Below are 26,365 nucleotides of genomic sequence, written 5' to 3'. Positions count from 1 at the left end.
TTGCAGTGGGCACAGAGTATGTTTTCCTCTATTCTTTCTTGTGCCAGTTTGTCTGTGGAGTTCTTAGCAGTCACAGTAAGCTGACATTCACTGATTTGAGGAAATTAAGTATTTTTGTTTGAGTTTGAGGAGAACTAAAAAAAAAAAAAGCTGCCTTTGAGAAAAAGATAGTTGGTCCTTAAAGATCTTTTACATAGAAGAAAGTGATAGCTGCTTATTCCTTAGTCATTTAATGATTGTATGATTCATTTTCCTGAACAGGTTCAGAGATTAAGAGAAAGTGCATTCAAGTACTTTGCATATTCAAGATTTCTGTATGTGATTTCTTCTGTAATCATCCATTACTTCACTGAGACAGATACTGTCAAGGTAGCACGCAGCCTTCACAAGATGAGCAATGAAGTGCTGGTTTGCATCTTATGATGCAGTATTTTAACCTCTTTGTGTGGATATCCCCCCACAACACACGTGCACACACACACACACAGATCATAAGTCCTTGGAGTGGTGAGCAGAAAGGCAGCTATTACAGGAAAATCTAAAAGTAGGTATATAATAGGATTGTTCAAAAGCTAAAAGAAGTCACTCATAATACATGGGTGGTTTTAATGCCCTGCAGACAGTGGATTGTTTTCCATGCGATTAGGTTGAAAGGGAACACACAGTAGATGAGACAAATGTGAAATGTGTCAGGGAGTGAATTTAGCAAGCAATAAAAGTTTTTGCTTACATAGCTTACATTTTCTAGCTTCTACTTCATTTTTTGTTGTGGGGTTTTTTTCAGTTTAGTGAATTTTCAGATGATCTGTTAATTTTAGACTGTGGTGAAATTTAAGAAAAAGAGCAAGAAAACAACAGTAGGTCATTGTGGTCCTAGTATTATAACAAATGCCAATTAATAAAATTATTCTTATTTTGACAGAAAATTAGATTTATTAAATCATGTTACAGGAAGACATGACCAAAAATAGTTTGATTTTGCAAGGTGGCTTTTTGTTTTTTGTTTAGGAGAAGCTTCAATTACTCAGAACTATGTCCCAATAACAAGAAAATTCCTAAAATCACCCTGAACAGACTGTGTTTTGATCTCCCTCTCGAGAGCAGTGGTGTTAATCCTTGGTTAGAATTAAACACTGGTGTCAGAAGAAGGACATGCATATTATTAGGAGAGTGCTCTGCTATCTGTGTTGCCAGTAAACATTTAATAGAGAAAGATAGAAACTTTTTGTGTTAATCAACTAACACCAAATCTTCCCACTGTGTTTGAGGCTCATTAATTTAAAAGGTGTCAAGCTTTTGACAAGGTCCACTTGTCCTTCATCTGCAAACAACACAAGATGTCAAGGATTTATTTTTTATAAAACGTAGCTTCATGTAGGAGCTCCATATTATATTCCTTTAGAAAATTGATCTGTAGTATGATGGAACAACTTTGAAGCTCTTCAGTTGTGCTGATGGAAGCTGGGAACTTTCAGAACATTGCAGGATTGAGTAATTTGTGGCATTTGTTTTAATAATACACTTAGCTTGATATTTTCACCATTGCAAACATCAGTGCAAACTATCGGCTTTTGAAGTAGCCCGATAGTTTTATTCATGTTTGCAAACTGGAAACCTACAGCAGTGATGTTGCGGTATATCCAAATCTGGAGAGTACGTCAATGAATTTAACTGATATCACCGAGTTAGCTTGCCCTGACTTTGCATCATCCTCTCACTTCTCCTCATGCCCTCCCTGGCTGTCTCCACCGTACCTTTCAAGTCAGGTGGCAAAATGGAGGTGTTACAAGAGAAATGTGTTCCCTTTACTAGGGAAAGCTGTCTGCTTTGTGTGTTCTCTTATGGTATTGCAGAAGGACTAGAATAGGTCCTTTGAATTTGGTGGATTTCTGGAGGAGGGTTATTTTTATTCTTAGTAAATGGCTGGGGGAAGGTGAATCTGAAAGTATATGTATTTGTCCTATCCAGTAGGAAATGTTTTCTTCTATAATAAGATTGGCTAATGTTCCCTGACCTTCTTTTATGCTTAGTGGCAGTGACATTCCCATTGGTTCCTCTTTCATGTGATGTTTTCAGACATCTATTTCTATTTTTACGAATCAGAGAGTAGCTTCTAGGCTTATGACTTTCAGCTGAGAATAACTCATGCCACCCCTGTGTTTTCTTTGATACAAGAGACTGTTTGCTGTAATCGTTCTGTTGTATCAGAGGTTTATTGTTGTGACAAACAGATGAGCCAGCTATGCAGCAGATTTGTTAATTTGTGTTTAATGGTTATAGTCTGTCTTCAGATTTTCTTGCTTGTGCCATCATTTTCACCCTCAGTTTAACCAAGAAGAATACTTATCTCCAAGTGTCCTGATTTCAGATGTAGTAACTTGGATAGAAAATTACATGATAACAGGCATATCTAGCAATATAAGCAGTCTAACTAAATTTCACTTGCTTTTTCCAAATTAATGTCTTCTGTTTTAATAAGAGTACTGTGAAATTAATTGTTGAAACAGGCCCTCAATTTGACTGGCTTTTGTATCTGACTTGTTACTCTCTATTATTTCTGCTGCTTCTAGAGATCATGCAATTGTGATGATTGATGAGTACCAATGAATTCCCAGTCCAAAGAGGTGGTAATATTACGTAGATAAAAGAGACAAAAGGTGTGAAGAAGGCAAGGATACCAAAATCCAAGGCAGTGGTCTTCTACTGCCCTAACCAATGCATCTGAAAGTTGTATGTTTAAGTTTGTGCTGATCACACTGAGCTCCCATTATCTTCAGTGGTATCAAATAGGCAGGTGTCTGAGACATAGTCACCAAGTCCTGCAGTGTGAACTAGGGGACACTGACTGAAGCTAGTAGGTCAGTTCCATAAAGATTAAAAAAATACTAATAATAAAAGTACTTTTCACAACCGTGAACAGCCAGTGTGTTGCTACAGGAATTTGTGGAGGCAGGTTAGATGAAAAAGTTCAGAAAGGGATTAGACAAATTTGTTGGTAAACAGACATTAAAGCAAATAGAGATCTACCCTCGAATGTCCTTGAGGATATGGTTGTGGGTGCTGGGAGAGTGTGAGGCGAACAGACTACTGGTAGTGGCTAGGCTTATGTGCTTTCCCCAAGGAGTATCTCCAGCTGTCATAATCAGAGACAGAACATGTAGTGAGATGGGTAGATTGAAGGACCCAGTAGGGAACTTCTTAAGTTCTTTTAAGTCTTAATCTGCTGTTGCAGGGACCTGTCTCACTGTGATGACTCTAAAATGAGCCAAGGGTGAGGTGACTGGCTTGGTCTGTGAAGTATAACTTTCAGTGACATTATGAAGTTAGGCTTGTTAATTCCACCCCAGGAGTGTAGGTGCTTTTCCAAGGGCAACAAAGAGCAGCACTAAGGGTACTGTTCCTAAACTGTTACTAAATTCAGCTCTTCATGGTATCTCGGCCTATTTCTGTGGTGTCATCCTTTCCATCAGTCTGAGTAAAAGAAGCTACTCATTACTGCACCTCTGGTAGATCCTGGTCTATCCCTGATCTGCCTGTGAGACATCCTTTAGGTAAAGCAGTTGTAAAAGTCTGTCAGATGAGTGAGAGATGTCCATTTCAGACATATGATGAAACAGACAGTAGCTTAGTTGCTGATATTTGTTCATCTTAAGGCTTTTTTAATATAAAATTGCATTGTAAATTATAAATAAAAATAAAAATTAAATTTGCTATTCACTACTTAAACCAGATAATGGGTTTTTTCAAAACTTTTTTTTGCAGGTCTATCTTTCCTATCCACCCCTCTTTCAGAATAGTGGTCTTAGCTGAACCTCCTGTTGTTGGAAGTAGTACCCAACAATGGCTGAGTCCAGAGTTTCTCACGCTGTTTCTTTTTCATAATGTTCGATCTTTAAGCAAGAGTGAAGAAAGTCAAGTTATTAAAGAAACGGTAAGTACATTCAATATTTTAGGCACTTATTATCACTTACCGAACATGATTATTTACTACATCAAAAATATTTTGCTATTCTATTCCCTATTTCAGTGTAGCATAAATGAGTCTTCATTTTCACAGCCTATCAAAGCAGCATATCTGCATGTATTTTATTGTATTAATAAAAATTTGCCTTCTTAGTATGATATTAAATGATGCTGTAATAGAAGAATGCTCTTTGTCAAAACTGTATTCCTTTTTGGTTAACATAAAGCAACTGCAGCAACTGTATGCTCCTTGCACCTGGGTGTAGCTGTGTATGGAACTTTCAGATCTTGCAGTAAGATTAATACTGTTTTTCTTTCAAGCAGATTCCAAATGTACCCAGTGTTGCTGTGGAGCAGTTGTTGTCATTAACACACAAGCTTCGGGAGACAAATGATGCCACAGTGAGCACTTTTTTTCTTTTTTTTCTTTTTTCTTTTTTTCTTTTTTCTTTTTTTTATTTTTTTCTTTTTTCTTTTTTCTTTTTTTTCTTTTTTCTTTTTTCTTTTTTTCTTTTTTCTTCTTTTTCTTTTTTTTCTTTTTTTATTTTCTTTTTTTCCTTTTTTTATTTTTTTTTAAATTTACTTTCTCCTGCTGTGACTGTTTGTTTTAACAAAGGCTGGGTGAGGCATGCTAAGCTATAGTGTTACTTCAAAGGCTGCCTGATTGGAAAACCAGCCCCAGAAAATTGTTCCTGGTGATTAGTGCAAGGCATACTGTAAACTTTTTTGATTTATGATGTACTTTTTTAGAATCTGCGTAAGTAACACTTTTAGGAAATTGCCCAAATCCCAGAGAAGTCAGGCAGAACAGTATACATGTTGTTGTTGGGTTTAGATACACGGCTCACAGTGAAACGTGCTTGAGGTGCCTTTTGAATAGGTATGGATATAATCATGCGTGTCCAAATATTTTTTTTAAATTACTTTGCTTTAGTTACTGGGACTTTGATAGCTGAAATTATTGGGGCTTTTGGGGCAGTGGGAACTACCTAGTCATTATAAAATGCTAATGGACAATAGCAAAGACTAAATAAAGGCAAAACTCCAGAACTCCTGGCTGTGCTACTGCTACAGGCTCTTCTGTTAAAGCAGTCTTGTCAACAAAAATAAGTTCTGCTGACATAGTAACCACAACATTATTTAAAAAGATACAGTCCAATCATGGTGAAAAGAAAGAGAAATTATTGCTATGACAACTAAAGCACTGGATGTTTTTAATGTAACTAAAATGTAAAGCCTTTTTAGTGGAATCCAACAGTTTAAGTGCTATGCAAATGTAATCCATTCTCCTTAGCTTTCATGATTTTAACATGGGTAATAGTTTTTTGCAGTATTACTATTTAAGAAGCTGAGAGAGGCTGTTTTGCTCTTCTGAGCTTAAAAAAAACTAAGGAAAAAGCTTGACTTTTAGGTACACTTTTGGGACAGCATTATTATCTATTTAGCTTCCTACACCTAATGTACACAAGTATTGTTTTTGATATACTTGGAGACATACCATGCCTGAACAGAGAATTGTAAAAATATTTTCCAAATATGTGGATGTCTATAGCATTGTGAAATATCTAAATGTGATGTTGGATAAGAAGTGAGTCACCGTACGGATGGAGGGAGGATTCTTGTAAATCAGCAGTGACATGAGACATGTTGGGAATAGCACGCCTGTGTGGAGAGCTGAAATGTGTGCCTTAGGTATGTCAGGCTATTTATAGAGTTGCCTAAGTAAGTCCCCCGCCAGAGATAATCCTGAAATATTAACCATTGTTGAAAGTGATTTTGTTAACAATAGAATACCTGTAAAATACTCAGCCTGTGGGCGTTGTCTGCGTCATTGTAATTGTTTGCTTGATTTACAACAGAATCTAGAGACCACAATCAAGATCCTGTTGGATTAGATGCCTCGTAGATGTTTATTACAAAGACTATCAGTAACTCAATTTTGAGTTTACGGTTGTTCAGTATAAAATATAAAAAAAAAAAAAACAGTTAAGAGAAAAGAGGGAGTTTTGTTCCCAGAACTTCAGTTGCCAGTTGCAAATATTTGGATGTGATACAGCTTTTCCTTTGGATCTGTCCTCTATGCTTATTTATTCTGCTGCAGGATTTGATGCTGTATACAATTTAGGCTTTAAAACGCCCATGTCCTTAGAGATTGGATTTATCAAGGTGGTACAATGTGTGAAATACACTACCTCAGTTACTGTGTCCAGCTGCCATTCTCCATCAGTCCCATAGGCTGTGATTTAGGAGGATTGCTTACCTGCCAAAATGTACTCTACTTGGGAACCTTTCAGTTGTTTGATACTTCTGGAAGTAGAACTATAGTCTCCAAGGCAGCGAGGGTTCTGGTTAGTGAGCAAGGATAACGAGGATGCAGTGCTCACCTTTCCCCCTTGCTGATGCTTCACACATGGCTGAGTAGGTCTTGAAATAACACATGAAATGCCATAATTTACATCACAGTGGCCATAATGCTGGGTTGTAAACTATGGTGGTTCAGAAGATGCTTCACAATCTCCCGTCAATAAAAGCAGGTGGAGCAAGAGTAGTAGTCTTTGCAGTTATCCCAATCTAAATCATTCTTGCTCAAAGCTATGTTAAAAAATATTATCCTTTGCTTTCTCAGCATTCAAGAAAAGTTTTGCAAAATTTCACAGAACTGATTAAAAAAAAATTAAAAAGATAATGCATGTTTGTCAAAACTGCAGCTTTCCATGGGAAAGAAATGATGTTAAGATATTTCTCATGCTTTAAAATTATTAAAAGGGAAAAAAAAAAAGCTCTGAAATTAATGGGGTGTTACTTTTCTCTGTTTTTTTCCCTGGACGACAAGTTTCAGGATTTTTTTTCCAACTGCAAGAGCATACTATATTAAGATAATTGTAATACAGATAGAAATAATTTATATGAACCGAAACAAAAAGTTTTGAAATTACCTAATTAAAATATTTCACTTGACCCAGGCAAAGCATGGCGTGACTTATCAGATCACTCTCATTGTTGTGTGTTTCCTGCTAAAATAAGGAACCTATTTGTATTAGAAACCTTCATCCGGTAGATATAATTATGGAATGATTTCTTTCTCAGTCTTTATATCTCTTTAAATACATGGTCACTTCTTTTGGGGTTTTGTTTGTTTGTTGGTTTTTAAAATCTTGTTGCATTTGTTTGAGGACTGCCTTCCCAGACATTCAATAATTTTTATAACTCTTTGCTGAATCATGTCCAGTTTTTAGCATTTATTTTAACATGTGGACAACAGAAAAGGACACAGTGTTCCAGTAATGACCCACCCAGAAGGCGTGTGCAGAGGTGATACAATCTCCTTACTGCTGCCCAGTGTTGTCTTGTTTATATGTCCAAGAATCCTGCCAGACCCTTTTGCCAGAGCCATACATGTGGAGCTCATACTCAGTTTGTGAAGAGCAGATGAGTTTTTAGGACATTGATCCTTTTACAGTGGCTGGCCTCCTTGTTATTGTTAATATTGTTAAGTGCTAGGTTTCATATAGCAAATAAATCTCAGTTATCAGCACATTTTTCTTCCTGTTGCTTATCAAGTGAAATCATAAGGCTAATCTTTTGTTGACATCATGATTTCCGTGGCAGTGAATTACTGCACCAAATACAGAATTACAAGCTTGCGAATTAAAAAGCACAAGCTGTTGTAAGAGGCAGAAGGCACCTATGAATCAGGAGAGAAGTTGAAATAATTCCTTTTGGGTCACTTTTTTTGCCTAACTTGTTTGGTTTAAATCCCTGAGATCCAGTCCTAGAGATGAAATAGTTAAACTACCTTGTATTTTTTGACAGGCACAATCACTGGCTTCTTCTTTATCTACTCGACAATTATTGCGAATTTGTCGTCGCCTGTCGCAACATCCAGATGAAAGCCTTTACTATGCTGTTAATAAAGCCTGCCTTTCCAGGTAGAAGTGCTAGTTTTGGTGGAAGTTCAAGAGCTTCTTGGTCAGTTGCTAACATGCAAGATAGCTTTTAATGGGTTTTAGTAGATAATACAGTCTCTGTCTTGCTCCTTAAAAGTCTGTAATTTCTTTAGAAGTATTTCCGTGGTATTCTCAAACCGAGGAGGTAAATAGAAATGGCTTTGTACTCTTTTCTCATTTTTATGAAGAAGTTTAATGACATGCAAATTAGGTCACCTTTGTTGACATTATTTCACTATTTCAAAACACTCAAAGTGGAATTATAGTAGTGTCTAGCACGGTGATGCTTGGTGGAGGTTTGGTTTCAGTTCTGAAAACCTGTATCTAGAAAAGTTATGAACATCCTGGGGTTTGTTCTTTTCTCAAAAGAAAGCAAATTCTAAAAAAAAGGTTTGTAAAACTGAATGGGCCGAGTTCTGGACACCCCAGAGTTCACTCTTTCTCTTTGGAACCTGGGGTCCAAGTGAGCTGAGTCAAGAGAAAAGGTATTTCCGAAAAAACATTGTTTCTATTGTAGCTGATATTGGCAGTGGAACTAGGAGATTACACACTTCCAGTCCTAATCCATCCTACGTTACAACCCTGTTGCAATATTTGATAACACTGAAGCCTTTTAAAATGAGACACAACCACTGATGTAGTTAGTTACCTGTGCCAGAAGTTTGATTTCTCTCCTTAGGGATAGGTAAAATGTTGAAGGCTATTTAAGTGTGAAAGGAATAGTCATTCAGGGTTTGAAAATTCAAGTGAAGCTTCATACTGATTTTAGATTACAGAAAGTACTGAAAGCATTAAGAAAATTTCCTTAAAGTGCAACCTCCCTATTATTTTTCTTCATTTAGGTTTTTACCAAACCTTGCCAGATCGGCTTTACATAAAAATCTGCAGGATTCTGGTATTGAGACAAGTCGAGATGACATGAACAAACTAGAGGAAAAAGATTACACCTGTAAGCTTCTGTCATTTGTTTTCTTACTCTTCATTAATGTTGAGCATATAAAGTGTATTATTTATCCTCAAAATTAAATGTAGTTTGCTTAAGTTGTATCTCTTTGGCTTTGCTCTATCAGAATGCAGTGCTGCTCTCAGTATGTTGACGTTTTTATATTGTTTGCTGTATTCACAGCTCATGGAATTTAGTTCTCCATCATGTTTAGAGATTTCCCGGTCTATAAGATCCATGTCCTCAGGCTTTCTTTCTTTCTTTCTTTCTTTCTTTCTTTCTTGGACTGCCTCTTTTCTTTTTTCCCTTCCCCTCCCACTTCTCCTTCCCCTTCCCTTTTCCTTCCCTTCTTAAAATTTAGTTTAGAATTAGAGGGGTAAAGGGAAGGAGACTCATGGGTTGAGATGAGAACAATTTAATAACTAAACTACAATAAAATTGAAAATAAAAATGGTAATAATAATATGGACAAATATAAAAATGAGTGATACACAGGGTAACTGGTCAACACCCAGTGACCAAGACTCAGCCTGTTCCTGGCTAGCAATCCAGGAGGAGGGAGAGTCCCAAAACCGTAATCCCAAAGAAGATATAAGAGCCCAAACATCCAAGAGACTGAGAGCCTGAGACGACCCTGAAAAAGGGGTGAGCCAAAGAGAGAGAGAAGGGCGACCCTGAGAGAGAGCAAGAAAACTTCCGGACAGATCCTCACCTATATACTGGGCATGACATGCATGATATGGAATATACCATTGGCCAATTTGTGTCTCACTCCTAAACCTGAGGTAGAATCCTAGGCTAGACTCTGGGGCTGTGCTCCCTCCCAGCTTCTCCTGCACCTGCAGACACTGGCACAGCAGAGAGGCTGAAAAGTCCTTGACTGTCCTGGCAGCAACTATAAACATCAGTATGTTATCAGCCTTCTCAGCACAAATCCAAAACAGAGCCTCTCACTAGCTGCTACAAAGAAAGTTAACTCTGTCCCAGCCAAAACCAGGACAAACATCTTGTTAACAGGTGCTCTTTCAAGAATTGTCTTTCTCTAGATAGAAATAATTTACTGCAGCCCACAGCCTTGTTAAAATTTGTACATTGTCACTTGCAAGGTTTGGGGATTGATGACGTGTCGGCTCAGAGGATACTGTAAGTAATGCATTTGCTTGTTTCCTGAAAAACGTCTAGGTGAAATAAAGAATGGGATTCTGAAGATAGGGTCTGTGATGATGCCGATTTATAACTCAACTGAGAAAATGAAAGTGCCCGACGTTTTGTTTTATGAAAATGCACAAGTAAGTACAAATCTCTGTCTTCTGAACTACAAAAAGTTTGTTAAATGTGTACTAATGTGCATGCTCATATGTATTAAATAATATACTAACTAAGTTTTAAGGGTATACTTCTGAAGTAGTTTCTTTAGGCTAAAAATTTTTCTCACAGGATTTGATGCCCATTTCAGTTGTGTCTTCACTATCCCTTTTAGAAGAGATTGTAACAATCCTGTTGAACATTCATGAAATATGAGGTAACAGCAACTGAAACTGAATTTTATTTAGAGTTATTTGATCAAATGTTGTGCTGAATGGTTTTTGGTTTTTTTGCTACTGCTGGACTCTTAGGGCTGGTTTATTGATTCCACCCAGAGACCGTGTTTTACAGGCTTGTTGCATGAAGTTGTACCTGCCTTTTATTAGAATGAACACTGCATGTTTGAAAAGCAAGGTGAAGAGTAATTAGTTAATTGGTTATTACTTAAGTGGTTATTAATAATTTATTTTAATTAGCGTAGCTTATTAATTAATCATTAGTGTTATTAGTGTTAATTAGTTTGTACTAGTGAAGAGTAAGAGTGATTAGTGAACGTGATAAAAGGGAAGGGCTTGGTGACTGTGGTTTTTTGGTTTTTGTTTCCCCCCCAGCCCTTTTGTAGAGGTGGGTGTACTGCACCTTTCTTCTCCATCTAGCGTGGAATTCTCAAAACTGTCAGACAATGGTATCCTTAGCAAGAGAATTACCCTCTGACTTAACTGTTAGAATACTTTGCCACTGAAAGGCAACACTGATACCTTGATCTTATGAAATATTTCTCTTTTAGGAGCCTGGTGTAAATCATAGAATGGTTTGGGTTGGAAGGGGCCTTAAAGATCACTGAGTTCCAACCCCCCTGCCATGGGCAGGGACACCCTCCACTAGACCAGGTTGCTCAAAGCCTCATCCAGCCTGGCCTTGAACACCTCCAGGGATGGGGCATCCACAACTTCCCTGGGCAACCTGTGCCAGTGTCTCACCCCCCTCACAGTAAAGAATTTCTTCCCAATATCTAGTCTTCATCTGCCCTCTTCCAGTTTAAATCCATTGCCCCTCGTCCTGTGCTGTGTGGATTTGCTTACTTTTCCTTTCTTATTCTTTTTTCCTCCCTCACTTGCAATTTCTCCACGGAAAGACTATGCTACGTGGGTATCACCTACTGAAGGTGATGACAGGCTGTGCAAGGGGAACAGTTGACAGTCTTCATCTTCCCCACTAACATGTTGTGTGAGATTTTGTACTGTGTTGCCCTTTCAGTAAAGTACTTAATTTGGGTCTGTGTAAATGAAAACCTGGGTCTTGCTGTGACTTGTATCTGCATTGCTTTTTCCACTTCTTGCTTATAGCTTCAGAAAGCTGTACACAACCTGTGTTCAGATACTGTGCATCTGTTTTATTTATGTCTATCAAAAATGCTGCGGAGAACAAACTGCTCTGTATATGCCCCTGTTAGCTATGCATTATGAATGCTGAAGGCAACAACCACCAAATACCAGTCAGGATAGCTGTTCCCATTTCTAAGTGAATTCTACTCTTGTTTTCTGTGTTGCTCGTTTGTAGTTTGGTCATTCAAGTGCTGTAATGATTGTTTAGCAAAACCTGATGGAGAACAAATTTTATTTATGAGTCTAGTGCAATACTTCCTATCCAGTATCTAAAAACTACAGAAATAAACCAAAACAGAAAAAGAAATATATCCTCAGCCCTTTTCAGTGCTGCACAATGTAATGAAATATATAGTTTTTGCCTCTCTCTGTTTGATCTTGAAACATTTCATGTTCCAGTGGAATTTGGCATTGCTGCAGAACATTACTGTTGGTCCACAACAAGTGGCACAGGGATGGAAGTTATTTTTAGGTGATATGCCAAATGCCACTTCCAGGCCAGGCTTTGGGGAACATGGATTGATAAATTTGACACAATATTGATGTGTCTACTTACAAGTCTTTTGTATAAATAATTAATCTTAAATGTCTGCATGCATCCAAATACAATGCTGGTTTAGGTTCTGGTGCAAAAAAAAAAAAAAAAAGAAAATGAAGTATCAATACATAGTATCTCTTGTGGGAAAGCTGTTCTGCAGGGGAACTATAACGTACACATATTTCTGCAGTTTAGGATAAAAAAAATAGGTCATCAAAAGGAAGTATTCATGCATTTGCAATAAAATAAAAAATACAATCAGTGTGTGGTGAAACAGACTTCCTAGAATTTATGCTATATCTGGTCAAAGTTATTCTCATCAGTTATAAATTTCCAGTGTATACGCATACCCAGAAAATATAGTAATTTGCCTTGAAGTCCTCTCCTTAAAATATGTATTGAGTATTCAGTAGTCTTTTGACATGCCTGGTTAGGATTTTGTGGTATTGAGCTGTGTTTACAAGAGCTTCTTCCCCCACCCCCAGCCTCTGTTCTGGAGAGATTTGAAAACCTAAAACATATTTCACAGTTAGAAACTGAACATTTCTAGGTTCAGAAATTACAGGCAAGCTACTGATTTTTTTTTTTCCGAATCAAGTACTAAAGATGAGTTGAGAATGTGAAAAAAATACATATGTTTATCTAAAGGCAAGCATTCATTTCTCTAAGTAGGTTGTCTGACCTACTTACAGATGACCTATTTTTACTAGATACAGTGGAGAAATATACACGGCTTTATTGTGAGTAGTCTGCATTGCCACATTATCCTTAAATCCTTTCAATCCTTTTACACAAATTATTTGTGAGGAGCAAGATAAGGTTAAATGATATACAGTGTGTGTTACCCTTTATGATATTGGATATATGTGAAATACATGTCAAGGACTTTGGCTTCAACTAGGCAGTCTAATTTAGAAGTTATAAGACACATAATAAGCACTTTTAGACTTGAGGTTGCATTTTCCTATCTGTGTTTTCCTTGAGAATCAAGTCTGATTAGAGTAGAAAAGTGTATTTGTCATTAAGGTAGACCTGGTGTTTAGTCTTTAATAAAATAAATATGTATAATTTACATATTTGTGTCAGCTGTCTTCTATTACCTCTGGTTTCTGTAAAGTTCTACCAGGATACATTTTGCTTCCTCCCATTACAATTGCTGGAAAATTGTTATACACATCTTAAATAAAGTTCTTACACTCTGAGTGTCAAGCATTCAACTAGGCTAAAAGGAAATGCATTAGGAGTGATTACATAGAATCCAATATATTTAGGGAAATCAGACACCTACAATCAGTTGGAGCAGAGGAAATAACATAAGGAGAGTTAGTATTTTTGCTTCATTGTTTTAGTCACCAGATAGATTGCCTTTGCTGTTGTTGGCTGAGAGACTCTTGCTATGAAATAAATAGCTGTAAGTATAAAGTTCAAAAAATGTTGGCCCCAAATCCTGAAAGTTAAGTTCCTGTTGTACTACTATCATTAGTGAATGTATAAACTTGAGTATAAGGACAGGGGTGAGAATTGTGGTTTTGTTTCCCTAGCACATGATGGTAATGGAAGATATGCTAAAGGACTTTCTGCTGGGAGAACATCTTCTTCTAGTTGGCAATCAGGTGAGTTACACATCTCTTACAATGCATGGAACAAACTTATTATTTAGTAATAAAATTTAATCTCTGTTTTGCTTCATTGAAATTGTATTCATTATATTTCTGTTGAGATATTTGACCCATTTTTTGATTGTTTATCTACTAGTTTCCATAGGGTTTATGTCCATGGTGTCTGTGGAAAATGTAAATGCCTTAAATGTTTTTTTTACATTGCTATCAGAGTAAGAATCAAAACATTAATAGTTACATATAACATCATTACCATTAAAATCCTCAGTTAATGGTTTTAGTTATTCTTCATGGCTGTGTATCAAACCTCTCCTTTAAAATCTCCAGTGGTAGATGAGGTCTACGCATAAGCATTGCCTGAATCTTATTTATTGATGGTGAAATATTTGTTTTGTCTAAAAGAGATACAGATTAGCTTTATTCTTGGGCTAGTATATTTATTGATGGAGATCATGGTGAGATCATGGGGGCTGCTGTGTGCTTTTAGTTGGTTGTTGCTGCTTTGTGACACCATCTAACAGTTTATAGGCTCCCCAAGATGAGATATGGACAGATCTTCTCTTTGTTCTTCAGAACTATCTTAAACTGTTACTGGAACTGTTAGGTGACTTGAACAGAATGATGCACTTTGCCAGTTAGCTCTGAAAAAAAAAAAAAAAAAAAAGAGAGAGCTTTTGTTACCTTCTCTATCATACTTTCCAAGCTACCAGGTTGGTTTTTCCCTTGTAAAGTAGTCTCCCTTTAGTTTAGCTTTCCCTTAGCAAGGATACAATAATTTTCTAGCAGATGTTTCTCTTTGCATTTTGCAGTAACCTTTGGAAAAGGTCTAACACAAAACACTAATGGTCCAACCTACATGGCAAGGATTATAAAATGCTAATTTTTATTAATGTGCATATATTAAAATTACAGTGTAGAGTTATATACAGTCTTATCTATTTAGAGTCCTTGTTAACAGCTTGAATTTGCTAAGATCTTGTACTTGAAACCTCTGTAGTCTTTTGCTGGATGATACCAGCTTCTTCCAGAGGGTTTCATCTATTCATAAATAGAAATGAATCTGTTTCATAAATGAAATAAAATCTATTTATTCTGTTGCATAAATAGGGCTCTCTATGACAGCTTCCAAGTCAGTATTGAAAATGTTATGTAGTACAGATTGCCTGCAGGACCTGCTGTTCAGGGAATAGCAAGAGTGGGCTCCACAGGGGAATGGAGGCAGGAACAGTGTCCCTAGTGACAAGGTTCACAGTCCCACAGTGTCCAAGCAAGAAGAACAGATCTGGGGACAGCAACCATGGTCAGCCAAGTGCCCAGCGGCTGCCAGACAGGTCTGTCCATGATGAGGCAGGTCTGAGGTCAAGCTAGGAAGTCAAGTCAGGAGGTGTCCAAGCTGGGATCAGCGACGTACAGAGCCAGGCACAGCATCGCCACGTTATAGGCTGGGAAGGAACACTGGAAAGGACCCGAGTGTAAATGGAGCTCCTAAGCTGTAGAGGGCAAAGGGGACCCCAGTGAGCCAGCTACACCATGTCAGAGCTGACCTTCAGCTCAGGCAAGTGAAAACCCAGGTGGAGGGGAAGAGCTTGCAGAACGTGGTGGTACAGTGAGGGCTCTAACACATGCTTCATATGTTCAACCAATCTGGCAAAAAAATTTCGAGAACTATGCAAGTATGATTTTTAGGGTGTAAAGTGTTTTCGAAGCAGTGGTATACTCATCTGTAATAATTTAATGTGTGCTACATTTTCTCCAAGCTTATGAAACTAATTGGAGACGATATTAGAACATTTAACTGGGTTGAAGTATTGAAACATACTGCTTTGATTCTAGACATCAGCTCAGCTGTACTATTAAATTGGAAAATTGATTGGCTTGCTGTGATTTCTCTTTGGCAGATCAGTAATACTTACGGGTTTTGTTTTTTAAGTGCTAACATACTTTCTGAGTGCTTCCAGGTTTATTCTGTACTAATTTATTCCACTGTTTTTTATGTGTGACTAGGAAAAGGCCAACTGGCCTTTTCTTTTTGAAATACTGTTTTTAAGTTTGAGCACTGTATTTTCCATTCTGCAGTCTTGTAGGACCACACCAGTCATCCTTTTTTTCTCAGGGATGGTCACTAACCATTTAGAAATTACCTGGCTAATTCCTTAAATAGATTACTGTGAACTTCTGTAACATGTGATTAATCCTGTTCAAGTACTTTAAAGCAACTATATTGCATCAATATGCTTTATGCTATATGTGCAGATACCTTCCCATTGAAAATATTAGAGTTTTAATCCTGTCTTTTTTAAAGCAAGTGATTAAAAATGCAGTATTTTGCTGTTCAGTTACTTCAACAGTGCAGTTTGCAATAAGAAGGTAGAGTTTTATGATTGCTTGATATGTATCTCAGTGTGTACCTGTGGCTTGCATTTGGAAGAAATAGATAATGTTTTTGTGTGGAGATACGAAGTGCTGCTTTGAGTTCCTTTCTGTTGTGCTTCTTGTTGGTGAATGAGTGAATCAAGGAAATTCAGTGTAAATAACTAACAATTCAAATACTCAGAACCTGTGTATTTCAAAATATATGCCTAACATCCCTTTGAATGACTGTGTCATTTCCTAGATATTTAAATGAGTTGGGATATGCCTTAGAACATAATTTGGTCCGTCAAAGTGATGACTATATAAGGGTTTATCTCCTTACAGCTGTGCTTGAATGTGCAGGGCTTGACTTGTAGTCTTTCGTTTAGAGGCTGGATTTGGTTTTGCTTAGTTGACCAGATTCAGTGTTCCTCTTTAGTCTCTTTGATTTTCGTAACGCAGGTACACACACCAAATTCCTGTTAGCTTAAGTCCATTATCTTTATCTCAAAGTCTGCAGATGTTGTCTCCTCTGTGTATTCGTTTTTAATTAAGAGCTGCCTGGTGAGAGTCCTTTTACCAAGAATGTTTTCAACATTTGAACTCTGACAGTTAGTATTTGAAATTAAGTAAATCAGTACTGAAGTTATCTTGGTGGATGTTAGGAACTAGCTTTCTTAATGAAACCAAGGACATGTTGAAGACAACTGTTAGACACTGGCAGATATCTATAGGAATGTTCAGCTTCTGAAGTGAACTACTTATAACCCACTTCATTCATGTATATTCCCTGATGCTTATATGTCCTGGGATTTCACAGTGTAAATGTATTCTGTGATATAGGGCTTTGTCTAAATTTTTTTTTTTATATTGGTTGTTGATTTATTTTGGATGCTAACTGAAATGTGCTTCAATTTCGTGTAAAAGCAAGCAGGTTTCTTTGGGTCCTTGGGCAAGGCAGAGAACAGATAAGAATTTTCAGCCATGAAGTAGTTTCTAATTAAAGGAAATGACAGTACCTTAAATATGGCTTCTGTTATTGCTTCCTGAATGAGCCTGGAGTCTCAATGTGAATGAGACCACCTATGACCATGTATAGTTTCTCAAAGCAGCTATAAAGCAGTTTCTTCCTTGGCTGAGAGTAAGCTGCTATTTGTTATTCTCAGAGAAACAGGCAAATAACAGCAAGAGTCCTGTTTAGTAAGGGTTACTTATTCTAAACTTTTCAGTTACTGTTTATTTAACTGTTACATATAGCTCTTGTTATGCGATGATTCCCAGGCTTCATGAACCAGACTGTAGTGTTTGTTCTTGCTACCAAGGAAAATTTTTAGGCTATGTTTTTGTGAAAGTTTTCCGGATGAACATTGTGCAGTTCATGGATTGGCCACTACTTGGTATCTTTTACTGTCTCCTTGAATTTCCTATCTTTGGCAAATAGGAGAGAAACTGTGCTAATGAATAGAATTTGTTTATGTGAGAAAAACTTGAAAAAATAGCACTGGCTGAAACAGTTCTGTTTGTTCTCACAATTTTAGATTTCACATGTCACATTTCCCAAAGTGTTGCATTTGGAAGTTGTATAGGAGAGGTGATGGATGTTTTCACCTTCATTGGTCATAGATGAAGTCTTGACAAACAGCTGTCTTTGAAGATACTAAATAAAACATTCATAGTTTTTAGGGATTCAAGGCTTTTTGGAGAGAGAAGGTTCACAGCCTTGTCACTTTTGAAGAATTATTTTATAGCCCTGAAGTTCTAAAACACCTAACCACATGTTAAACAAAATTGAAGTATTTTATTTGGAATTATTCTGTTGCGATAAATTTATAGCATGAGCTGTTCAGAGACCTCATCTTGTAAATTAAAGGTCTGTCATAGCAGTGAATCCTGAACATTTCTGGTTTTAGGGCACAGTTAGCACACAGGATGTATTTAGTTAAACAATTTGTGTTCATTTTGGTCTTAGAGGTACTCTGTTTTCATTCACTGTATAAATATGGTATAGCTATAAATATTGTAAGTAGAAATATAGTATGTAGATATCTTTAAAATATGCTTCTACCATGATCTGTTGTGAGTTATTTAAAACAGCACAACTGCAGTTTTATGTAGCAGGACAGATGCACAGAACCACAATTGTCTTACCTTGCTGGAAGGATGGAGGTTTTATTTAGCCTGACAGGGCTCTGGGTTCAAAGTTATACTTTAATTCTGCAAAAAAGTGTAATCTCTGCAACCTTATCTAGACCTGTAGTCAGAGATGTATCCAAAGCATTCAATTCATGACTTCTGTCAGGGAATTAAGTTTATGTGTTCTTATGGTGAAATTTTATTCTTTAATGTCACCATAATTTTTGCATGCCCCAGGTGCATAATGGAATAATGACATCCTAAACCACAGATTCATCACAATAGTGAATGCTACATAGATTGCATCTGGAGCAACACTTAAATCACCTCTGCTTTTTTGCAGCTATTTTCCTTTCTTACTAACATCCAAGCAAGGCAGCAATGATGGGGTCTGTTACAGTGGTCCTCTGGTAGCAATGTCTAGTGTCTGCTGGTGGCACACCTTCTGCAGTTATTACACTGCATTATTCACATTTGTTCCAAGCTACAAGTGATGAGCTTAATAACACCTCCAGTGTTTGAGAGAGTTCTGTATAGGTGCTGCTTCTTGCTCCAGTGATAACAGTAGACTTTTTTTTTTTAAATCAGACATACATCCTCTGCTGTAAAAAGAGCAGCCTCAGTCAAAATGCATGCATTCTTTCAGATGTTTTTGTTGGCAGAGAGAGGAAGCTGTGGGCATGGAAGGTGGTTCAGTGCCAGATCCAGTGTTAGAAACTGTGCATTAGCGAAAGTGTTTTCATTTTCTTAATTTTCATTGTTCAGCCATAAGTTTCTGTGATAATGACACTATCAATAAAATTCTTTCTATGAAGTCACAAACTGAGAACTCTGGCATAAGGGTTCTCTATACTGAAATTCAACAAAAAGTCAAGATTGTCTTTCATTCCTTAATTCCCAGTTTTGGAAGTAATTATAAAATAGCATTTCTTAAGGTGAAAAAGTGAGAAACTGCTTCTTTCACCAGTTTCAAAATCTGTTTCATTCTTTTGTAATGGAACAGGTGATCTGCTATGCAGGATGGCTGTGTGCTGAAATGGAAAAGGTGTGATTGTAGTGTCTCAGCTGAAGGGCAGTACTGGAGAGCACAACATGGCAACCTCTTCAACCGCTTCAGTATGAACTGTGAATCATTTAAAAGAAAATAAAAATGAGGCAGCATGGTTTAGATTTTTTTTTTCCAATAGTGTTTTTTTTCTAAGAGGCAAACTATTAATTTCAAAAACTTGGTTCCAGTTCTTTTGGACTATAACTTTATTGCCTTCAGTTGAGCTGTGCAGGGGAGAAATTTGTCCAACTACTGTAATAGCTGCATCCTGAATTGCAAAATGCCTCCTGGGACCTGTAACAACCTTGTTTATGTTTGAAACTGCAGTTACTGCTAGAAGGTTAAGTCATTTTATCCTTGGTAACAAGTGTTTACAGTGTCAGTGAGGAGAATTTTTAACTAAGGGATTATTTTGCCTTCTAATTGCATGATTTCTTCTTTGGTATTCATTAGTGCAGATATTTACTTCCCATTTTTCTATTTCAGTTGTCCCATATGTCTGATGGAATAAAAATTGTCTAATACTTGCTTTCTGAAATATTTTTATTCAGTTCAGCTGAAACACCAACACAGATGTTCTTTTCTCTCTAATTAGCATATGTTTATATTTCTGTTAAATTAAGTAACTGCAGTAGTGCATAGATAAGTAACATATAGCAAGTGCTAATGGTGAGCTGGTTTGTCCTCTGGATGTTACCTTAGGCTGCAATAATTGCAAATTACATGAGATTACGTTCTGAATCCAGTCCAAGTTCAACTCAGTGTTTTAAAATGTTCATATGAAAGGTAATTCTCATTCTTTCTACTGAAATAGTTGACTGCTAGCTATGTGTATGTCCAAAAGATCCAGCTTGATCCTTGGCAGTGGGCGTAGACTCAGGGGAAAGGAGGGTGACTTTGCTGCTGTTTTTCTCATTTCTTGTTTCTGAACTGCCAGTAACACATTTGAGAGGGTTTTTCCAAAATGAGTTAGCATTCTCCACATTTCTTGTTTACCTGAAGAAGACTGCCAGGTTTATTCTTTATCCCATGAAGGTCAGGTAAATTTGGAATAAACCTACTTTTCTTGGCCTTAGATTAATGAAAAATACTTAAGGAACAAATTCATCCAAGCTCTTTTTGCAGTGTTTTAATGGTGCTAAAGAGCCTTCTGAGTAGCTTTGGTCTGTTCCTTCCTTTCTGTTATATTGTGCCTTCTCAATGGAGTAGCTGAGACAAAGAGAAGTGGTAACTTGTCATGAAGTAGGAATGTGGAGGGACGGAATCAAAAAGCTTTGACTTGAACTTTGCTGCAGCTACTGTTGCCAGCCGAGGATTTTATGTGGTACACCACAGCTTTTATGAAGGCACATAATGTACTCTCTGAAGTTCAGTCTAGAAGTTGGGCAATGTTAACGTGTTTATAATAGCTAAAATCTGGTGGGAATGCTTTTTGGCTTTGGAACACTGCATGCACCTTTTAAAAAAAAATATCACATTCTTAAATCGAGGTATACTTAAAATGAAATAAAAGGAGGTGTGCAGGGAGCCTGGCCACATGCACAAATAAAAATGAAGAAAGAGTGAGACGTGGTCATGGCACAGCTCCCATTGACTTCACTGTGTTACTTTGGTAACTGTGCTCTCTCTCTTCTTCCATGGTGGACCTCTGCCAAGCTTGAGTCCCCTGAGCATTCTTTCAAAAGTGAGGTGCACTCCTTTTAATACTCTTGGTGATAACGGCATAGATAGAAATATGCACAACCAGCTATTTGGCCCTCTTTCTATTGTAACGGGAGAGGGAGAAAATAGTTGGGAAAATATTCTTTTTGGGCATAATTTTGAGAATCTATCGTACACATAGAAACCACATGCGCTTTTTGTTAATGCACAGGAAAGCCTTTTTTTTTTTAATTACAGTAACCATTTTGTTTGATATTAAGTATGTTTTACATTGGTTCAATATGTCAATCTATTTCTTCATCTTTGTACTTGCCACAGCTGGCTGGAGTCCCACTCTGCAGAGAAAAGGATATGCAGTCCCCTTGGGATTCATACAGAAAACTGTGTCCTGACATCTGCCCAGTCATCTTTAGTTCTCTTAGGAAAAATAAAGGAAGCTGCTTTCAGCATGGGTGTTTTGTGTTTGACATTAGGAGTACTCCTGTTTATTCACCCTTTTATGATTTTAGGTGTCTGACTGCAAGTAGTAGGAAACATATGGGAATAAAACTGTCTGTGTGCACCGCTAAAGGATTCTTACCCTGTTTCTGGTTACTTTTGATGCTTCTGATGCAATTCCTGAAGTTGCATATTTCCCCGCAAATGGGTATGTTCTTTGAGTTCCGGGAAGAATCTGTTAGCACAGTTTCATCTGCTGTTTCAAAGCAGCGGAGAACTGTGTTTCCAGTGACAATTTTCAGGAATGACTGGTGATAGATAGTAAGTGTGTTGCAGCTTCTTACTACAGCTCTGTGTAAAGCTGTAGATTCTTTTGAAGAATCAGATGGAAGAAGGTTCATGAGGAGGTGTGTGGCAGAGCACTAAGTGCAGTTGGCTTTTCTGTGTTGGAGTTGAGTCCACAGTAGAATCTAGGTAGTTCTCTTTTTGTCAGCTCTGTGGTACTTTTTCCTCCACTCTTGTGGTGAGAACTCTCCTTCTGAGGTTTCAACTACTACACATATGTACGTGATTCTCTGTTCTCATAAATGTAGTCAGATGAGAGACTGTGGTCCCATTTTGTGAAGCTTAAACAGTTTGAAGTTCTGCAGCTCGCAGTTGCCATCTTTCAGCTAGAACTTAGTCATAAGTGTCATAACTTGCAGCTCTGAATACTCCTATTCTGTTTCAATGCCAAGTGAAACAGATTAGCAGATCTCAAGTTAGTTTAATCTAATCTCTTTAATCATTCTGTGGGTTATATTTATCTACTTTACTTTACACTTGTGTGGACTACTAGAAGCATTCATGCAGTCAGTGAAAATCTCAGCAGAGGGACAATGTCTTGTCAAACAGCTTTTGTCTGGGTTACAATTGAAATTCTCTTTCTAGTAATTCTTCTTTTTGCTTTGCAACCCTTGGCAATCTCACTGTCATTCTGAGCTGCCAAGTCTGCAGCCGCATCCTTGCAGGAGGGATAAGAATTTCTGCAGCTGAACTGGCATCTTTCTTTGCAACTGATCCTGGCTCAATCAGGAATGTACTTTTGAGGGGAATCTCCTCACTGCATTTGTTACATGTCAAGGGACATATGACCTGGGTTCTCTTAGGATGAGACTAAAGTGGAGGACTGTGGTGAGTTGACCTTGGCTGGATGCTAGGTGCCCACCGAAGCTGCTCTATCACTCCCCCTCCTCAGCTGGACACAGGGGAGAAGATATGATGAAAAGCTTGTGGGTCGAGACAGGGACAGGAAGAGATCGCTCACCAGCTACCATCATGAGAAAAACAAACTCAGCTTTGGGAAAAAATTAATTTCATAGAAGCATAGAATGGTTTGGGTTAGAAGGGACCTAAGATCATATAGTTCCAACCTCCCTGGCATGGGCACAGACACCTTCCACTAGATCCGGTTGCTCGAAGCCCCATCCAGCCTGGCCTTGAACGCCTCCAGGAATGGGATATCCACAACTTCTCTGGGAAACTTCTCTCCAGTTTCTCACCACCCTTACAGTAAAAAATGTCTTCCTAATATCTAATCTAAATCTACCCTCTTTCAGTTTAAAACTGTTACCCCTCTTCCTATCGCTACACTCCCTGATCAAGAGTGCCTTCCCATCTCTCCTGTAGGCCCTCTTTAAAGTACTGGAGGGCTGCTATAAGGTCTCCCTGGAGCTTTCTCTTCTCCAGGCTGAACAGTCCCAGCTCTTTCAGCCTGTCCTCATATGGGAGGTGCTCCAGCCCTCTGATCATCTTTGTGGCCCTCCTCTTGACTCACTCCAACAGGTCGATGTCCTTCTTATGTTGGAACCCCAGAGCTGGATGTAGTACTCTGGGTGGGGTCTCATGAGAGCAGAGGGGGAGAATCACCTCCCTTGACCTGCTGGTCTCAATTCTTTTGATGCAGCCCAGGACATGGTTGTCTTTCTGGGCTGAAAGCTGGGCCATGTTCAGCTACTCATGAATCAACACCCCCAAGTCCTTCTCCTCAGAGCTGCTCTCTAGCCACTCTCCGCCCAGCCTGTATTTGTGCTTGGGATTGCCTTGACCCATGTGTAGGACCTTGCACTTGGCCTTGTTGAACTTGCTGAGGTTGGCATGGGCCCAGTTCTCAAGCCCATCAAGGTCCCTCTGGATGGCATCCCTTCTCTCCAGCATGTTGACCGCAACACACAGCTTGGTGCTGTTGGCAAACTTGCTGAAGGTGCACTCAATCCTGCTGTCCATGTTTCCGACAAAGATGTTAAACAATGCCGGTTCCAATACCGACCCCTGCAGAACACCACCTGTCACTAGTCTCCATTTGGAAATTGAACCATTGACCACAACTCTTTTGAGTGCAACCATGCAGCTGGTTCCTTCTGTCAAATTCATGTCTCTCCAGTTTAGAGACAAGGATGTCATGTGGGACGGTGTCAAATGTTTTGTAGAAGTCCAGGTAGATGACATCAGTTGTTCTTCCCTTATCCGCCAACGCTGTAATCCCTTTGTAGAAGGCCACCAAAATTGTCTGTCATGATTTGCCCTTAGTGAAGCCATGGTAGCTGTCACCAATCACATCCTTATTTTCCATGTGCCTTAGTATAGTTTCCAGGAGGATCTGCTCCATGATCTTGCCAGGCACAGAGGTGAGACTAACTGGCCTGTAGTTCTCTGGGTCTTCCTGTGAGGTGCGGTCGACACGCTGGAGGGAAGGGATGCCATCCAGAGGGACCTTGACAGGATTGAGAGCTGGGCCCGTGTGAACCTCATGAAGATCAGCAAGGCCAAGTGCAAGGTCCTATATATGGTTCGAGGCAATCCCAATTTCCCTTTTTACAAATGGAGTCTATGTTTACACTTTTACAGTCACCGGGAGCTTCACCAGACTTCCACAACTTGTCAAATATTTAATTTATTAAGAATCAAATCAGAGTAGGATAATGAGAAATAAAACACATAAGATTTAAAACACCATCCTCCCAACCTCACCTCTCCCTTCTTCCTAGGCTCAAAAGCTTTGCTCCCAATTTCTCTAACTTCTCCCTTCCAGCAGCGCAGGAGGACGGGGAATGGGGGTTGTGGTCACTTCATCCACATTGTCTCTGCCGCTTCTTCCTCCACAGAGGGAGGATTCCTCACACTCTTCCCCTGCTCCAGCATGGGGTCCCTCCCATGGGAGACAGCCCTGCACAAACTTCTCCAACATGAGTCCTTCCCATAGGCTGCAGTTCTTCACAAACTGCTCTGTCGTGGGTCCCTTCCATAGGGTGCAGTACTTCAGGCACAGACTGCTTCAGTGAGGGTCCCCCACAGGGTCACAAGTCTTGCCAACAAACCTGCTCCAGCGTGGGCTAATCTCTCCACAGGGCCACAGGTTCTGCCAGGAGCCTGCTGCAGCACAGGCTTCCCACAGGGTCACAGCCTCCTTCATGCGCATCCACCTGCTGTGGCTTAGGGCCCTCCATGGGCTGCGGGTGTATCTCTGCTCCAACGTTACTCTCTTTTATGGGCTGCAGGGACACAGCTGCCTCACCAGGGGTTGCAGGGGAATCTCTGCTCTGGTGCCTGGAGCAACTCCTCCCCTCTCCTCACTGACCCTGGTGTCTGCAGAGTTGTTTTCTCTCACATCTTCTCACTCCTCTCTCCAGCTGCAATTCCACGGGTTTTTTTTTCCCCCCTTCTTAAATGTTATCCCAGGGGTGCTCCCACCATCACTGATGGTCTCAGCATTGGCCAGCGGCAGGTCTGTCTTGGAGCTGTCTGGCATGGGCTCTGTTGGACACGCAGGAAGCTTCTAGCACCTTCTCACAGAAGCCACCTGTGTCGCCCTCCCAGTACCAAAACTCTGCCACACAAGCCCAATACAGGGATGTTCTCTAGCAGCACACCTAATTCATGCCCTCTGCTGATTCCTTCTATGGGACCAGGCTAGGCCTGGGCTGAAGTTCTAGCTCCTGAACTGCTTTTACAGGACACACTGAGGTGTTAGCAACACTCAATTCACTCAATAAATCTACTGTCATTGTTCTGCACAATTGTGTTCAGAATTCTTTGATGTGGATTGTACGTGCCTGTAAAGGAATATGGAGAGTGTTTTAACAGGTTTGGAAAGTTATCTTTTCTTTGTTTATAACTCTTAAATGTTTACATCTATATTATGTCTTAATATTATATTTATTTACTGCAGGGTGTTGGGAAAAACAAGATTGTTGACAGATTCCTTCAGCTTTTAAACAGGCCCAGAGAATATTTACAGCTGCATAGGTAAGAATGTGTTACGTTTCCATCCTTTGTGTTTATAATCTGATTTCCCATGTTTTAATACTCATGTTTCTGAAGTTTAATTTATTCTTATTGTTTGAACAAGGACCCTGTTATGGTAGGTAGCACACAGACCACAGGAATGTGTCCGTTTTATAGGCAGAGGCAATAAGCTGATGGGTTGAGAAGGGGATACAAGAATCTAATGCAATCACATTGCTTAATATAAGAAGGAAGTAGAAGTCAGAGCATACTGATGTTAAACCACACTCAAGAAGAGAGCAATATTTTGCTGTAATTTCTGGAGAGATTTCCCTAAGCGTGAGGCACTATGTAAGGGAAAAAGTTCAAAGGTGCTTGTTTGAATATATCACTCATGAGACAAGAAACATTTTACATAGTAAAGGCTTTTTGTGTTTTTCCTTTGGCACTCCAGCTAAGCCAATGTATTTCTTTCTCACCCATAAACATTTGGATTAGAAATTTATTTTTTCATATGCATGCTAAAAAATGCACTTCAAGAAAACAAACCAGTTGAAAACAATTCAAAAGCTGAAATAATACCACTTGATCTGCCTGCTTTCTATAACATTAACTTTAAATCACTGCATTGAAATAAAGACTGAATGTGTCTAGAAGACTCAGTTTTAGTTGAAATGCATCCTTTTTCAGCTTCACTCCTAATCTTTACCTCTCTGTCTTCAACTTCCTGGCTTCAGCACCCTGTCTCTTTTCATAATCACTGTGTTTT

At 38.7% G+C, this 26,365-nt stretch overlaps 1 protein-coding gene across 1 annotated transcript in view; it reads left to right on the top strand.

The window, feature by feature from the left end:
• Positions 1-26,365, top strand: part of VWA8 (von Willebrand factor A domain containing 8) — a gene marked incomplete at both ends in the record, with an annotated part of 133,752 nt that overhangs the window by 20,865 nt on the left and 86,522 nt on the right. Inside the window, 7 exons of the mRNA XM_010087550.1 lie at positions 3,763-3,931; positions 4,288-4,365; positions 7,777-7,892; positions 8,753-8,859; positions 10,036-10,142; positions 13,623-13,694; positions 25,541-25,617. Coding sequence (XP_010085852.1) covers positions 3,763-3,931; positions 4,288-4,365; positions 7,777-7,892; positions 8,753-8,859; positions 10,036-10,142; positions 13,623-13,694; positions 25,541-25,617 — 726 coding nt within the window. The remainder of the gene's footprint in view (positions 1-3,762; positions 3,932-4,287; positions 4,366-7,776; positions 7,893-8,752; positions 8,860-10,035; positions 10,143-13,622; positions 13,695-25,540; positions 25,618-26,365) is intronic.

This window comes from Pterocles gutturalis, unplaced genomic scaffold, assembly GCF_000699245.1.
Source record: "Pterocles gutturalis isolate BGI_N339 unplaced genomic scaffold, ASM69924v1 scaffold15621, whole genome shotgun sequence".
Classification (NCBI taxonomy): Eukaryota; Metazoa; Chordata; class Aves; order Pterocliformes; family Pteroclidae; genus Pterocles; species Pterocles gutturalis.
The sequence above is the reverse complement of the archived record's forward strand: the minus strand, read 5'-3'. Positions and strand labels throughout refer to the sequence as shown.